The sequence below is a fragment of the Phalaenopsis equestris genome, unplaced genomic scaffold (assembly GCF_001263595.1).
Source record: "Phalaenopsis equestris unplaced genomic scaffold, ASM126359v1 Scaffold000552, whole genome shotgun sequence".
Lineage (NCBI taxonomy): Eukaryota > Viridiplantae > Streptophyta > Magnoliopsida > Asparagales > Orchidaceae > Phalaenopsis > Phalaenopsis equestris.
Genome location: NW_018164992.1, coordinates 218,024 through 235,763, shown reverse-complemented (window position 1 = coordinate 235,763; position 17,740 = coordinate 218,024). Strand labels below are relative to the sequence as shown.

Below are 17,740 nucleotides of genomic sequence, written 5' to 3'. Positions count from 1 at the left end.
GGTCATTTAAGATGTAATTAACTATAGGGGCTTGCCCTTATAGGAAGCTTTTCCGAACCCAGCTTAAAATAAACCCTATTTAATTGTTTGTATTAAATAAGGGAACTTGTCGGCAAATAAAACGGTTTCGCAGACCCAAACGGATGTCATATGTTTTCTTAGTTTATTTGATTGAGTCTCACCCTCAAGTCTTGTGTTTATCCCTCGGGGTAGATACAAAATTTGAGGCAGAGCGCTCTTTCATTTAAACTGTGAAAAATATGAGGTCAGTTTGATTTCATATTTTTCTAAAATTATATATATATATATATACGTAAATTAAAACGTCCTTCCGAAGCGGGCGATGGGATTTCAATTTCGGCTGCCAACAGCTTCTCACGGGCAACCCCCCCAAACAACCTCTCTCTTTCTCTTTTTTGTGCCGACAACCAGCTCATCTAGACAGAATAATGACACCCAAATTGTGTGATTTAAACACCATATGGGGCCACATATGATCCAAACGAAACTAGCAAGGGTGTGCACGCAATTGGCTTAGCTAGTTTGGTTTACAAATTAGCTATACCAATTAGCTTCCATCGTAAAACTCATAACGCCAAAACAAAGTTTGATCGGTTTGCATAATCCTAATATAATTAACTTTACTAATAAACCCAATGATATTTAGCATGAATAACAAGTATCAAATTAAAATACCACATTTTTTTTTCTAAAATTTATAATTTTGGCATATGACATAAAAAATATTCATTATCCATCTACTCCACATATAAATCCGCCGTCACTGCCCTCAAATGTAATAATCGATCCTCTCGTCTTCCTCACGCAACAAATTGTCAGCCAACAGTGTTGGAGGGGATGTGATAAAATTGTGGAAACCGATGCGATTCAAGAGATCCGAAACAAAACTTAAAACAGAAGCGCACAAAATAAGAAAACATAGAGAACACAAGAATTAACGGGGAAAAACTCGAGAATGGAAAAAAAAATCACGGAGCCACACCACACCAAGAAATCCACTATGAAGAAAATGAGGAGAATAGTATAGATTACACTGCACTCAAGCTTCTCCACACTTTGGAACACTTTAAAACGCAGAAAACTCAAAATACAACCCAAATCCTGTCAAAAAAGAATGACACAATAAGCAAGAACTGCATGAAATCGGTTACGGGAACCCGGGCACCGTGATATGGCATTGCGCCGCTGCATTAAGAGTGTTGCATTGTAGTGTTATCGGGTTTTGAATCTGGACTAAGTATTGTCCGGCTACTTGTCTTGGCACTGGAGCGTTGCATCCGAGCACTACGACATTTCCCTCCAGAAGCTAAAATGTAGTGCTCTAGGGATATGAACCTGTACTGGGCGTTGTGGCGCTATCTTTTGGGATCCAACATGCTAGGTATTAAAAAAAAAAATTTAGGGGGCAGCGCCTCCTAATCCAATACAGGGGAAACCCACTTACCCTCGAAAAACTCTTGATTAACACAATCAGGCTTTACATAATAACAATCTCCCACTTAAAAACTAACTACAATCAATCCTGCTCATTTTTATAGTTATGAACTATAGTGTGACTCGCCCTCAGTCTCAACCGTCATGAACTCTAACTGAAGTTAAGCATAGCTTCAATTTCTCAATTGTTACAATATTAATCAACATATCTACAAGATTCTGAATTGTATGTATATTTACTCCAAAGATAATTTACCATCTTCTAGAAGTGAATGAATGAAATGGTAACTTTGCTGAATTTGATTTGTCATGACATGAAATACAACATTATTTGTTAGATGAACGACACTCAAACTGTCATTGTAAAGCTTTTCATTGTCTTGCTCTTTGTCAAGTTCCGCCATAAAGCTCAGTAGTCAAAAAATTTCCTTGTTAGCCTCAGTGATACCAATATACTCAGCTTCTGTAGTCGATAGAGCAACAATCATCTGTAACTTGAAAATCCAACTCAATGTTGTGTTCCCCAAAGTGAAGGCATGACATGTACTTCTACCGTCAATATCTCCAACAGAATCTGAATTTAAATATCCATGTAGATCAATCCCTACACTTCCAAAATAAATTGTTTCGTTGACTTTTCCTCCAAAGTACCTGAGAATTCATTTCACCACTTCCTAATTATGTTTACTTGGATTACTGTGCCAACTGACCACTCTCACTGCCATGCGCAATATTTGGTATTGTATATATCATCACCTACATCAAACTTCCAACAATTAAAACATAAAGAGTTCTTTTTATCTGTGTTTACTTTGTTTCATACTTAAGAGATCGTTCATTAGATAGTTTAAAGAGACTAGCTAGGGAGGTGCAAAGTGATTTTGCCTCACTCATATTGAAGATTTGTTGAACCTTCTTAAGATTGTCTTCTTGAGAAAATTTCAATATACATGCACATTTGTCCCTACCGATTCTCATATGAGGATATGAGGATTTTTTTTTTTTTGACCTGAATCTTTCATTTCAAACACTCTTAATAATTGTCGCTTCAAATCCTTGATCTTCTTCAAAACAGATCCTGTAATAAGCATATCATCCACACATAATAAGAGAAAAATGTCCTATCAAAATATTTAATGAAGCAACAGTGATCTGATTGACACTTTATGCACCCACTGTCCGACATAAACCTATAAAATCTCATATATCATCGTTCAGATGCTTGCTTCAAACCATAAAGACTCTTCTTCAATATACAAACTATATATTTTTTCCTAGAACTTCATAACATTGTGGTTGCACCAGGCACAACTCTTCTTTTAAGTCACCATATAAAAAGGTTGTCTTCACATTCATATGCTCCAAATGCATATTTTTCATTTCTACTAAGCTCAACACATCTCTGATATTTGTCATTTTCACTATTGAGAGAATATCTTAGTGCAGTCAACTCTTTTTTTTGTTAAAATTCTTTCACAACAAACCCTGTCTTGTGCTTGCTACAACTGATTCTTCTTTCAGTCTATAAACTCATTTGTTGTGCAGTGCTTTTTTACTATATGGTGGTTCTGTCAATTTTCATATATGATTTGATATTAATGATTGTAGCTATCATCCATGACAAACTCTCACTCTTTTGAGTAATATACTTGAATGGTCTTATCATGGACTCTGGTTCACCACTATTAGTCAACAATAAATAATATAATGAAGGAGAATACATCTATGTCGGTCATGAGATCCTGCTGAACCTTCTGAATTCAGTAACATGTGTCTCGAAAATTTTCTATACTTCACTAGATTGAGCATAATTCCTTTCTTTATCTTCCTGATCATTGTTATCATCTATCTCAATTTATTTGAATGGGCCTTCAGAAGTAACTCGTGGATGATCCTAGGCTTTGTTTCTATCATTGTACATCTCCATTTCACATCCCTTCCCCTAATGATTTTTTTTTTATTCTAATATTCCCAGAATTTGTAACCAAATTCACCTAAGTCATATCTAATGAAAGTGCGTTTGATAGATTTTAAATTAAAATTACTACTGAATCTTGCATCAATATAAACATATGATAAACAACCAAATATTTTCAAATGTGATAGATTTATCTTTTAGTCACTCCAAACTTTTCAGGTAAATCTTTATACAAACGTATTGATTGACCGTGATTGATCGGATAAACTGCAGTATTCATAGCTTCTGCTCAACATAGTTTTGGCAAGCCTGTATGCAACCTCAAACTCCTATCACGCTCTGTGATAATTCTATTTAAGCACTCAGAAACACTATTTTGATGTGGCGTCCTTAAAAGCAGTGAATGATTTCTTTTGAAGTACAATAACTCATGAACTTCTTATCACAATACTAGCTACCATTATCTAATATAGGATACTTCAACCTCAAATATGTCTCATTTTCAATTATGATTCCGCTACTTAAAAGACATCAAACACATCATATTTATAATTTAAGAAATAAGCTCATACCATCCTAGCGTGATCATCAACGAAAGTGATAAAATATAAAGAATCTCCAATAGACTGAATTGGAGTATGAGCTCATTTATCAGTATGGACTAACTCAAAATTTTTAGACTTTAATTTTGACCCACTTTTATAAAAAAATAATATTCTTTTACTTTTCATAAATATAATCTTCATACAAATCAAAATCTATAGACTTTATACTATGAAGTTTGTGTTTAAAAAAAAGGGACTTCATACTTTTTTCACTCATATGGCCAAAACCTACGATGACAGAGACTTGAATCAATATTTGTTCCAACTACTCTAATGAATTCAAACATCTCACTAATCAAATAAAGCATGCCTTCAATGTTGCCCTAAACCGTCACCAATACATCTTTAGTCACATTCCATGAATTATCTGAGAAAGTAGTCACATAACCTGACCTTACAAGCCGACTCACAAAAATAAAATTTTTCTTCAAGCATGACGCATATATAACTTTATTCGGTTTTTCAAACTGATTCATTTGACAACTTGATATCAACATCACATTTTTCAATAATAATGCAGACCTTTTTATCTCCCAAATAAACTTTTCCTAGATCACATTGAGTGTAGTTTGAAAAACTTTTATGTTGGGACTAGCATGAAATGAGGCATCTCAATCTATAATCCATGATTAAGTACTATTTAGAGATAAAATAAAGGTGTTACCTTGAATTTCCTCTACAGAGACGATTCTAAAAAATTTCCTGTGTAAATCTCCACCACCAATCTTCTTTTGGAGCTCTGCAATTTTTCTTATGGTGGCATTTCTTACTGAAGTTCTAGCATTCACCTCCATCTTTTTTCTTTCCCATATCTGAACTTTTTCATCCTGGACATGGATCATTCTTAGCATGTGTTTCTATCTATGTTCCTTCATCTAGTATCAATATTCAAAACAAATTTGAAGTTTTGCTGCATGCTTTTTTGCCAACTTTTTCATTCAGCACTAATCGCATAACATCATCAAAATTTAATTTTATATTTCTTGAAGAGTTACTCATCACAACTAGTCCAACCCAACTATCTGGTAATGAAGATAAGAGTAAAGTGTCCTAAACTTGTCGTCAAAATTGATGCCAATAGAACACAACTTGTTTACCACAGTGTTGAAATTATTTAAGTGCTCTGCCACTAAACTACTATCCACCATCTTCATAATTAATCATCTCATAATCTAAAAATTTTATATGAAGTCGAAAAATTCTCATACATTCTAGTTAGTGCAGCGATAAGATCAACAGTCGTCCTCTCATTCACAACATTGAAAGCAACTGATGAGGAAAGTGAAAGCTGGATCAAGCCTGGAGCTATTTGATCAAGAACTTTCCATTCTTCCAGAGTCATTGACTTTGACTGCTTAGTGAATCCATCCAGTGCCAAATATATTTTTCTTGATATAACGAATCTTCAATTTGCTTTTTTTCGAAAGCAAAGTCCGAATTGAACTTCTCAACCATATACTCGCTTCATCGATCATTACTCACACTCAAACCGAAATCTCGCTCTAATACCATTTGTTAAGGGAGATGTGATGAAATTGCGGGAACCGATTCGAGAGATCCAAAGCAAAACTTCAAGCAGAAACACATAAAACAAGAAAATATAAAAAACACAAGATCTAACGTAGAAAAACCCGAGAACAAGAAAAAACACAGAACCACACCAAACTAAGAAGTACATTATGAAGAAAATGAAGGAAATCACACAAATTACACTACACTTAAACCTCTCCGCAATTTGAAATACTTCAGGATGCTTATTCTCCCATTTGCATAAGAGAAAACTCAAAATCCAAAACACATCTCTGCGACAAAGATGGCAATCAATTCATATGGGCGTCATAGAGTTGCAGCACTCCAATGGGCGCAAGGACGTTGCATTAGAGGTGTTGCAGTGTCACACTCTTGAGTTTTGAATCTCTGTGCTGTGGCGCTCCCCTCCGAGCGTTGTGTTTAAGTTGGTGAGCGGCCAACCCCATTGCCGGCAACAAACTTACCGTCAAGCTTGATAGAGGAAATTGAGAGCTTTGAGTCTCCAATTGATTAACACAATCAGACTCTACACAATAACAAACAGGTTGCGGGCTCCTAGCCATTTCGTTCATTTCTCTCTGTCTGGGCACAACTCTCTCTTTCTCATTTCTTTGTTTTACACAAGCCCTACATCAAACAAATCTTATGATTGAGCCTCACTGCTCGTCCCTATTCCCCACCCCCACCCCCTTGCTCCACCCCGCCCTGCCACATATTGAGATGGAAACTTGAAATTTGATTGATTCATAACCAAAAACACAAAACAAAAAAAACATCAATTTGAGAGGTCCAAAATAAGAAATTGAACAAAAGCATAACCAAAAAATCTAGAATAACACAGATTTAATGGGGAAAAACTGAGAATGAAAAAAAGACGCGGAGTCGCACCACATCAAAATATGCACTATGAAAGGAGAATAGCACAGAATTGCACCACCCAGATCCACTCTCTACACCACTAGAACTTACAATAATTCACGTTGTTCCTCTCTTGATCTCACAAAGGAAAACACTCGCCGAAATCCACATTCTCAACACAGACGCCGCTCTGCACCATTTATGCATAGTCGAGAATATATTGCGAGAGAGAGTATAATCTTTTGAGAAGAAAGGGCTTATATCCCCAACTGTGTACAAATCGTTATTAGCATTGAAACACCATTCTCAAGTGTTGCTTTTTAACTCACTCGGGTCGAAGTCAAGAATTCGGGCATTGACATCCCTTGAATGGACGCTTGGGCAGCTCCCTCTAGACCCAAGCTCGAGGGTGCCCAAAATGAGAGCAGAGGCGTCGCTCGCTCTGGATTAGAGCGGTGGGGCACCCCCTTGAGCGCTTGAGAACCCCTTTGACGCCAAGACGCCCCCTTCTGGGAACAAAAAACCTGTTACAGTGTGTTGCAGACTATGCTATCAGGCACCACACCTTACAATCTCTCACTTGAAGACAAATTGCACCCAATTCTGCACCTTCCCATTTTTACTATCTTTGTAGTCATGTACTGTAATATCGCTCTAGTTTTAATCTTCGTAAACTCCCAGTGAAGTCAAGCATGAACTTTGTTTCTCAATAGTCACCAACTTAATAAATATATATGTAGTATTCTTAGTTGTGAGTATCTTCTCCAAAAAAAAATCAATTTTCTAAGAGAGAACGAATAAAGTGATATCTCACTGAATATACTTAGTTGTAACATGAAAGGTGACATTATTAGCCAGATGAATCAGTTTTATAATAAAGATTTGCAGCTAAATCATCTCCTTGCTAGCCTTAGTGATAGCAATGTATTCAACTTTTGTGGTTGAAAATACAACAATCTTCTACAGTTTGGAAACACAACTCACTGTTGTATTGCTCAAATTAAAGATATACCGTGTTGTACTTCTTCTACCATCAATATCTCTTGTCAAATATGAATTTACATATCCATGTAGATCGATGAAAACTTCAAAATATCAAGAACTGGCATTCATGAAAACTTCTTTCTAAGGTCATGGTTGCATGAGAGATTGCCAAAACTTTATTAATACTCCATCTTCCACTCCACTACATATTATTACTCCATCTTCCATCTACAACTCCCAAAATTATAGAAAATTAAAAGAACAATCCCCTAAAAAAATAGTTTCATCATCAAATGGAACTGTAGTCTCATCCCTATTGGTTTCATTCTTCCCAAGTGAACCTTAGCCTCCTCTATACCTCCACAACCTCCCACACAACCCTTCTTGCTTCATTATCCACTCATTCCAACTTGGTGAACCCCTCTCATGCTAAAAAATAATTCTTTCATAAGGTGGGCAGAAGCCAAACTTGGAAAGTCGCCTTCCCTTAGCAATTCATATTCACCTCATTCGTCCACTTATAGCATCTCCAAATCATATCCAACAACAAGGTCACATCTCGTTTGCATTCTCCATATTACCATTGCCACTAGTGTCCTTCATAACCAATGATATAAACCTCACTTGCATCGCAGTTGTTGTCATGCTAGACATGTCACAACCTCACATGCATAATAGTCGTCGCCTTCAAGGCTTGGATTACAAAGCCTTGTTTCAAGGCATAAAACACAATTATCATTGGTAAAACCATGTAATAGCCATCTTCCGCAGTTGCAATCTTTAGACACGATTATACAACCCCCACCTTCGGTTACATCATAACCCTGTTGTCATATGCATTTCATTTATTCACAATGGATGAGTGTGAGGACCAACCCTAACTTCCTCATCATCAATTATTAATTTCTAGAGGAATAATTTACAAAAATTACTCCAACTTGTGCTATAGATGTCTTAAGCCGCGCTTTAATCATAGCAATTGTCAAACACGATTACAATACAACCACCTTCGACTACATCAAAGCTATATTGTCATAAACATCTAAGTCATTTAAAATGGTCGAGTGTGAAGCCCAACCCTAATTCCATCTGCATCGCCTATAAATTCCCAGAGGAATCATGTACTAAAGTTCCTCCAATTTCTTGTAGGTGGCCACACTTGTATTATTTTGTTATATAAATAGTGGATATCATTCAACTAGGCTTGGCCACTTGATCTTTTTCATTAAGTCAATGCCTAGTTTCTTGTAGGCGTGTGATCCGTGTATTAATTTTATATATGTATATATATATATATATAATGGAGCCATATCATGGATATATTAATATGGGATGGGACTCTAAGAATTTCTCCATTAACTCAATGTATAATCATCTCCGTGAGACGCCAATTCTCCACAAAATTAACATACGATGTTTTCACCTTCACATATAAGATCAAGATCATTTACATTGATCGATGACATAAGAATATTTAATGATGTGATTTAATCATTATTTATGAATATTTAATCATTCATCAATAACTGAATCATCTAAAAATTTAGCCATTGAAAACTTTTTGATGTATAATACATTCTAGAACATTCATGTGAATTGAATATTTTTTAGTCATTAAATTACTAAATAATTTATCTCAATATGTACATTTTCCATTGCGATGTGCCGATTATCTTTTCAAACTACAAGCAGGGCAACAAATCAACATGAAATTTGAAGACATTTTGTATTTAACTAGCTTTCATGTTGCAGATTAAGAAGAATGTTCTTGCTTTGTCAATTAGTTGTTGCATGAGCGACAAATATGCCTAGAGTAAAAATATATGAAAAATAGCCTATCTTAATATGCGTGTCGGGTAAGAGAGAAATGATAGGTTAACTATTTTGAGCAAAAAATAATTACGAGCCCACAATTTTAAGATGATAGGGCAAAAAAGTTGCTTTGAAAAAAATAGTGATACTCGATAACTAAAAATAAAAGGAAGATTTACATGCATAACACTTAATTATTATGTATTTACATATCTGACACTTAAACTTCAATTTTTACATATATGTCACCGTACTTATTCATGAAAAAATGAATTGCATTTTTTAAAAGTTAAGATAGTGGTATGCGATATAAAGATTTGGGTGGTATACATGTAAAAAGTAAAGTTTAAGTGCTAGATATGCAAATACATAGGATTTGGATGGTATATATGTAAATGCCCCAAAATAGAAACATAAGTTGCCAAAGGAAAAAAAGACTCAATTTTCAAGCTAAGTCCAATCTGGCTTGATATCAAAAAGTTTTGACCCACAACCGAAAACTCAAATACCCTTTCTAATATTAGAACCAACGACAGGCGAAGTTCTTCAAATCAACAAAAGAGAAGAGCATTCTCCTAAATTCAGGAGCTAAAAAAACATGAGAAAATGAACACTTACCTGGTGTAAGCACATTGGCGGGCGAATTCACAAGCTCTTTGGCAAAGATAATTCCTGAGGAAACAGCATTTGAATACTTCAGCTTCTTATCGAACTCTGGTCCAGAACCCAAACCAATAATATCCACTGATTTTAAGTAAAACTTTTTCGACTCCGACTTATATCTGTTGTCTTCATAATATCCCAGCACAATTCCTGCACAGCAGAAAGTAGGATGAACATGTTAAGAGAATCACAAAATCAAATCCATAGTGTTTATATATTGGGACATTTACATGCATACCACACAAATCTTATGCATTTACATTTATAACTACCAAAGTTTGAATTTAAAAAGATATTGATAGTGATATTTTTGATGTGCTGTTAAAGATTTATATGGTACACATGTAAATAATAATGTTTAAGTGGTAGATATGTAAATACATATGAATTATGCAATATGTATGTAAATGAGAAAAGTGTCAAAATAGTCTAGGGTCATCTTAGTCACAAGTCTAAATAATTATCAATTTAGTCTTCGGACTCTTTTAATATGGGGTTAAAACAATCACCAAAGAGGATTATTTCAGCCCCAATTCAAATCGTCAAGCGGCTAATTTGACATTTCTATAGATTTTGAAACTAAAATGGCTCTATATAATCTAAAAAATTATGGGACTATTTTGACACTCCCTTATATCTTATCCCTTGATGTGAAGATCAGACCGGAATATCACCAGTTGAAATTGCGGAAGCAACAGTTAACTTGAATTCATCCAAAATTCCATTTGTAGAAGCAAGAATTATAGCAGCACTACTAGCATGGGCAGCCTTTGCAGCTGCTGCAATGGCTTCGCCAATCTCCCGATGTATTGCTGCCAAAGACGATGAAGTGCTTTGAGACACCCCAACAAGACCCAGCCTTTTAAAACCAAATCCAGGAAGCCTAAGAACCACAGACTGCCCATTTTTTCCCTTGAAATCTTCCTCAATCAAAACTTCACTGAGAAGACCGTTAAGCTGACCATCCAGCTTTTTCAAAATTGAATTCAGAAACTTAGAGTCTTCATCCTTCGAAATATCCTTCTCAGATACAGCAATTGTGAGTAAATCACCTTTCCATTCTGCAAAATCAATCTCCTTCGCAGAGAATGAGACCTGCAATGATGGAGGGATAAGCTAGAAGAACATTCATTCTATCATGGAAAGTAAAGAATATGTAATAATATCTAACAAAAAATAATTAGAAAAGTTAGCAGAAGATTCTAATGACAATTAGGAACAGTTAACTACTGATCATTTAGACAACAGAATACATAACAAGAAAATATTATAAAGAACATGGAAATATAGACATTCTACTGTGAAGGATTTGCCAAAGTAAATCTAAAATGAGAAAAAAACAAAATTATGAAAACATACAAATTTGCATAACACAAATTCTTAATTTGAATAGTTCTTCGTTACTTTAAGTTGAAAATCCATAAAAGACAATTTTCTAACCTTCTAGTAGATATTATGAATAGAAATTTAGAGACATTAAAAAAATGCAATCAGTTACAAACATGATATTTTAGATGAACTTTAGAGAACAAAAAAATGAAGTTAAAAAAAGGAGAGCAAATCAATGCTCTTGTTTGAGATGATGACCACACTTAGAAAATCTCCAAACTCCCACTCAAAAAAACAAAGAGAACGACAAATAGCTGAACAGCTAGATATTTATTTAAAAATATTTATTTTATTATTTTATTATTTTATTTTTTGCATGCCTCGTGCCAATAATATGACTGCAGTCAGCTATATAAAATAAAAATTGAAAAATGTTCCCAGCAGAAATCTCATAATTGATAAAGGAACCTAATAAATAAAATATATTATGTCGGGGTCCATTGTACTTTTATTGTTCAGTCTTTTATGTAATTAGTGTGTCCTAACGTATAAATACCATATCTTATTAGACTTGTGCACGTTTGGGAATAATCAATTACTGCTTTAATTTCTTCTCCCTATTTTCTTTTTCCACAAGATCATGTTCTCCTTCTTCTTCCCTCTTTCTTCCCGTTCCATGGTATCATAGTTTAATTAGGCTTTTCCGCCATGGGAATGCCCCAGATCCACGAAGGATTGGCCACTCACAACATCACCGAGACACATTCCTCCCTCGCTGAAGTTCTTGATGATGAATCTGAAGTCGATGGCTACATTTGCGTTAACTACAGACAACTAAAAACTTGGAGATCCCGAATGATCAAGATTACCAAGGCCAATGGGTTATTGGTCTTTCTTGATGGCACTTTACCAGCCCCAACTCCTCAGACTGTCGTTGAATCAGGTATCTGTTTGGTAAACCCAGCCTCTACTACCTGGACTTTGACCAATCAGAACTTGGCAGCTGCCCTATTCCACTATGTCTACTTCTATTCTGCCATATTTTCTGAAATTAGAAAGTTATTATGAAATTTGGACTGTCTTGGAGAAACAATTACAGGCAACCAATCGTTCTCGGGTCATTCAATTAAAGAATGAATTATACAATGTGACAATGTGAAACATGACTATGAGTCAATATCTGATGAAAATTAAATCATTAGTTGATAACATATATGCGGCCAGCTCAAAAGTTGATACAGAAGATGTAATTCTTTACATTCTAAAAGGTCTTCCACGATCTTATCAAGCATACAAGATAACTATAAGAACCCAACCGGCTTCCATAAGTCTTGAAAATCTGTGTTCCCTCTTATTCAGTGAGGAAATAAACATTTCCTCTGAGTCCAAATCTGAAAACATTGAACCTGATACTCAACTAGCTTTATATATGCACAAAGGGAAGGGCGAATTTTACAAGGGCAAAGGATATAATACAAATCAATCTAGGAAAAGTGTTCAAAATCCTTCAAATGTTCAGGCAAAGAAACCAGGATTCATCCCTTGTCAAATATGTAATAAACTTGGACGCATAGCTCGGACCTATTGGCATAGACTAATTGTCAACTATCAACCCAAGAACTCCGTTGTTCCAGAAACCTCAAGCACACGTACGGCTTATCTTACCTCCTACAATTCTTTGGCTAAAATTGATTGGTATCTTGATACAAGAGCTACTTCACATTTGACTGCTGATTATAATCAATTGCAGTTACCTGAACCATATCAAGGAAATAAGAGTGTGATGGTTGGCAATGGCAACACCATCTCCATTCAACAATCAAGGATAGACATTCTACCTACTCCCAATTGTAAGTTAATTCTCTCTAAATTCTTGTGTATCAGTGGCTCGGTACAAAGCGCTACTAGTTGCTTTGGGTTATCAACAAGAATATTGACTCGAATACACAAATACTTTTAGTTCAATGGCCAAAATACCTACAATCAGACTGCTACTTATTCTTACTCTTCATTATCGATGGAAAGTATTTCAAATCAATGAATCTAATGCTTTTCTTCATGGTCGGTTGCAGGGAACAGTCTGTATGCATCAACCATGGACTATAAGGATCCCACATATCTCTCTTATGTCTGCCTTTCACAAAAATATATTTATGGCCTAAACCAGGCTCCTAGACAATGGAATTACACATTCATCGCCCATCTTAATAAGTTTGAGTTTCAAATTAGCAATGTTAATCCATCTCTATACATCCACCATCACAATTCTTAAAGCCTTTATCTTTTACTCTATGTAGAAGATATACTATGAACTGTGAATAATGCAGCCCTCATCTAGCAACTTCAGCAAATAACTTCAGCATCACTTCTCAATGAAATTTCTGGACTCCGTAACTACCTTCTTGGGTATCAATATTTTCAATACTTTGTATGGATATCATCTCAATCGAACAAACTATGACAAAGCTATACCACTCTATTTAGTATAGCTTTGTCATAGTTTGTTCGATTGAGATGATATCCATACAAAGTATTGAAAATTATTACCGAATCCCCAAACTCTCACCACCAAACTACCCGCAAAGAATAACAAAAAGTTTCTTAGTCCTTCACTTTACAAGCATCTTATTGGATCACTCCAATATCTCACCTTAAGACCAGATAGCATGATTGTGGTAAATACTGTCTCAACATCTTCACAACCCTCTTCACCAACATTACCAAGCTCTTAAATGTCTTCTATGATATCTCCACGGAACCTTAGATTTGGGTCTACCCTTCAAAGTTGACTCACTAGTTCTTCATATTTATGCTGACGCCAATTGAGCTAATGACACGAATGACAGGAGATCAAGCACAGGGCACTGCACATTTATTGGTACTAATCTACTCTCATGGAATGTAAAAAAGCAACCAACTGTGGCAAAATCCTCCACTGAAGTTGAATATAGAGCAATTTTATCTGTTGTCACAGAAGTTATTTGGCTCCGCAGACTTCTCCAATATTTTCAAATCCCCTGTACAAAACCTACCACAATCTATTGCGACCACATGTCCGTCATGGCATTTGCTCGTAACCTAATTTTTCACACGAGAACTGAGCATATTAAAATAGATTATCATTTCATCAGAGACCACATCAAGTCCAATGAGATAAAACTACAATACCTGGCATCAGAAGACCAAATCACAAATATCTTCACTAAAGCTCTCCCCACTCCTAGGTTTCACAAGCTTCGAGACAAACTAACAATATCTTCAGCAACTATTGTTAGTTTGTGGGGGAATGATAAAGGAATCAAATAAATAAAATATATTATGTTGGGGTCCACTATATTTTTATTTTCTAGCCCTTTATGTAATTTGTATGTGTCCTGAGGTATAAATACCTTATTCTATTAGATTTGTACGTGGTTGGGAATAATCAATTACTGCTTTATCTTTTTCTCATTGTTTTCTTATTCTGCACCTCCTACGTCTTCTCCTTCTTTTTCTTCTCGCTTTCTTTTTGTTTCAATAATATCTCAAAAAAAACAAAACCAAATTCAAAGAAACCACTCCCATAAATAAAAGAAAGCTAAAACAGTTTATCCGAAGGAATAAGTATCGAACAACAAATTTAAAAGTGGATCATTTTGAGACAATAAAAATAATGGCACCCTCCGATCCAACATGAGTCAATGTCGTGAGAGCGGTATAAAGTTGAGGACCTAATTTGAAACAAAATGGGTTGGAATACATCAATCGCAGGGACATCAAAACAACAAAAACTCCCACGACAAAAGTGTAACTTCGAAAACTATGCAAAATTATAAAGACAAAAAGTTCCAAAATTTGGTTACAACATAGTGAATCCAAATAGGTAAAATTTCTTGTTACCATCATAGCACTAATAATAGCTCATAATAAGGTAACATCAAAAGTATCTTTTATTGAAAAGAAAATATGAAAACTATAACATACACTAAAAAGAAACACTCAAACTAATAAAAAAATAATATTTCCATCATGTATTCCTAACACAGCCATATTGAGTAGTTGATGACTATAAATTACAAGATTTGCATCATTTAGGCTAGCGCAATATCAAAGAACTCAAATCCAACAAATTATTCATTTGATGTGATCAAGTAAATTTGTTGAGAGGGAATGAGAAAAATTGGTTTGCCATATGGAAGGAAAAAAACAGATAAGTGAATAAATGAGAGAACAATAGAGAGACAAAGGACTTCGGAGAAGAAAGAGAAAAGAAAGGAATCACTTGACTCTTTTATTTGTGGCCGGGGTGAATTGTCTCAATACGAAGCAAGCAAAGTGTTATTGATGTAAGCTTGCTGGTGCTACAGACTACGCCTTTATTGTGAACAAACAAAATACTACTTTAACTTTAATATGTTCTTTGAGTTTCTCATTTTGTTGTTCACTCCTCTATTATTCTCCAAGCATGAAAGAGTGAAAATTTTTTTATGTTCCCATAACTACAATTATTGGAATAATTTTTTCCATGTCATTTCCATGTCATTTTTTTTTTTTTGGACACCCAAGTAAAAAACACTACTTTCTGCAATATTATAGGTCCAATGTCTCATTTAGCAGAATCTACCGGTAAAAAAGCCAATATCCTGCAAAAGAAAAATGATTTTTTGGAGCAGAAATGAGTAATAAACGATTATAATAATGGTAATAATGCACCAGGAAACGAGGCAAGCAACTCGGTATTTAGAAAAACAATGTTCGCTTCCCCTTCTTGTCTGCACCAATCTCGAAGTGTTTGCACCTCTTCATAGCATGCTGACAGAAGTGCTTGTGTAGCTTTAGAACAATCTACTTTGTAGTTTTTCCTTTTTGTGGAAAACTGGCTTGTGAACTTAAGAGAGGCAATCTCATTGAACTACACAAATTTTTAATTTGTTTTATTAAAGTGTTCTATTGTTTCCTTTTAGCCTTCATATTGGTCTCACAATTACTTTTCTAGAAATTAGTATCAAAATTAGTTGAAAGATGAGAATTGGCAGCGTCTATGGAAAAGATTTTGCATGCTTGAAGATCCAAATCAAAGACTACTTATATCAAATGAAAATCCATCTACTGCTCTTTGAAACAAAACGAGAGAATACTTTTACTTTGATATTTTGATATGTATGTATGTATGTATGTGCGTATGTATGTCTATGTTATTTTGATATTTATACATACATAATACACACATACATATATACACATATACATATAAACATACATACATAGACACACACACACATGGATAATAATAAATTGTTCAGATTCCTTCTCAAAATAGTTAACACCTGCCAATTTACATATCTAATGGGAGTAGCATTAATTAAGGAGCCAATATTAATGAGAACATTTAGTTGAAAAAAAAATTGCAAAAATGTTTGATATGAAGAACATCCAAAAAGTATGGACATTCATGAAGAGATAATTACTCATAATAGACCAATGGTATTCTGAAACCATTCAAATTGCTTAAAATGAGAAGGTTTAAAGCAATTTTAATAGGTCAAGAGGAGAAACTTAGAATCACTCCTTATCTATCCACTCTAAACTCTAAAAACAAGAATTATATGTAACAATTTGAGATAAGACATGGCAAAGTTCCTTTTGTATCAATAATCGGTTCACTAAGGTATGCCATAGCATGCTCAGGATAGAATAAACCATGTATAGTGAGGTAGAAAATATGTATATGTCGAAAAGGCATTGCTAATACCAAATTGATATTTAGAAAACTTGACATAAAACTGAAGGTTTTGTTAACGTTGATCTAGAAACTCGACAAAGCACAATAAGATAAATATATACTTTGGTGGTACTATTATCAATTGAACATTGCATTTGTAGAAAATAATGTTATTGTCCGCCATAAAGTTAAAATATGCTGCACTAATTAAAGCTTGCAAAGAAATAATTTCGTTGTAAAATTACTTGAACAAGGACTCTTTTTTTTACAATGGTCAAGTGTCATGCATCTAACCAATAATGCCATTTCATTGCAGGAGAAAGCTTATTCAGAATACATATCATTTTATCTAAAGTTTTGTTAGAAAGAGACTTACTATTGGAAAAAAAAACAAAAAGAAATAAGAACAAAATTAACATGATTATAAAATATTCAAAAGTTGAGGCATTAAAAAACCTCAATCAAACTCCATGAATAATTGAGATAAAACGCACAAGGTTAATTTTTAAAAACCTTTCCATCAAAAAAATAATCTCCAAGTCAAATATTGTTCATTGGTGGATCCTAATTTTTCTCTATGGGATATGCACATTCATAATAGATAATTTTATATAACAACACCATTGTGTCTTAATTCTCATCTTGAATAATTATAGGTTCAAAAATGTAATTTTAGATTCGAATTTTCACCTCTTTAACTCTAAAAAAAATTAAAAAAATGAACTATAATTTATCAATGTGTGCACTGAAATAAAGTGAATGGGAGTTTGTACATACTTAAGATGTACTTTCAGGAATGAAAAAAAAGTAGAGGGAAGAAAATCAATAGAGTGAATTTCCGAGCAATAGAAAAGAATGGTAAAGTCAATAAAGGGGAGAAAGAGT

At 34.4% G+C, this 17,740-nt stretch overlaps 1 protein-coding gene across 1 annotated transcript in view; it reads right to left on the bottom strand.

The window, feature by feature from the left end:
* Window positions 1-17,740, bottom strand: part of LOC110029172 (leucine aminopeptidase 2, chloroplastic-like) — a 41,714-nt gene that overhangs the window by 14,067 nt on the left and 9,907 nt on the right. Inside the window, exons 2-3 of the mRNA XM_020731342.1 lie at window positions 10,500-10,920; window positions 9,781-9,975 (exon numbers count right to left, since the gene is read on the bottom strand). Coding sequence (XP_020587001.1) covers window positions 9,781-9,975; window positions 10,500-10,920 — 616 coding nt within the window. The remainder of the gene's footprint in view (window positions 1-9,780; window positions 9,976-10,499; window positions 10,921-17,740) is intronic.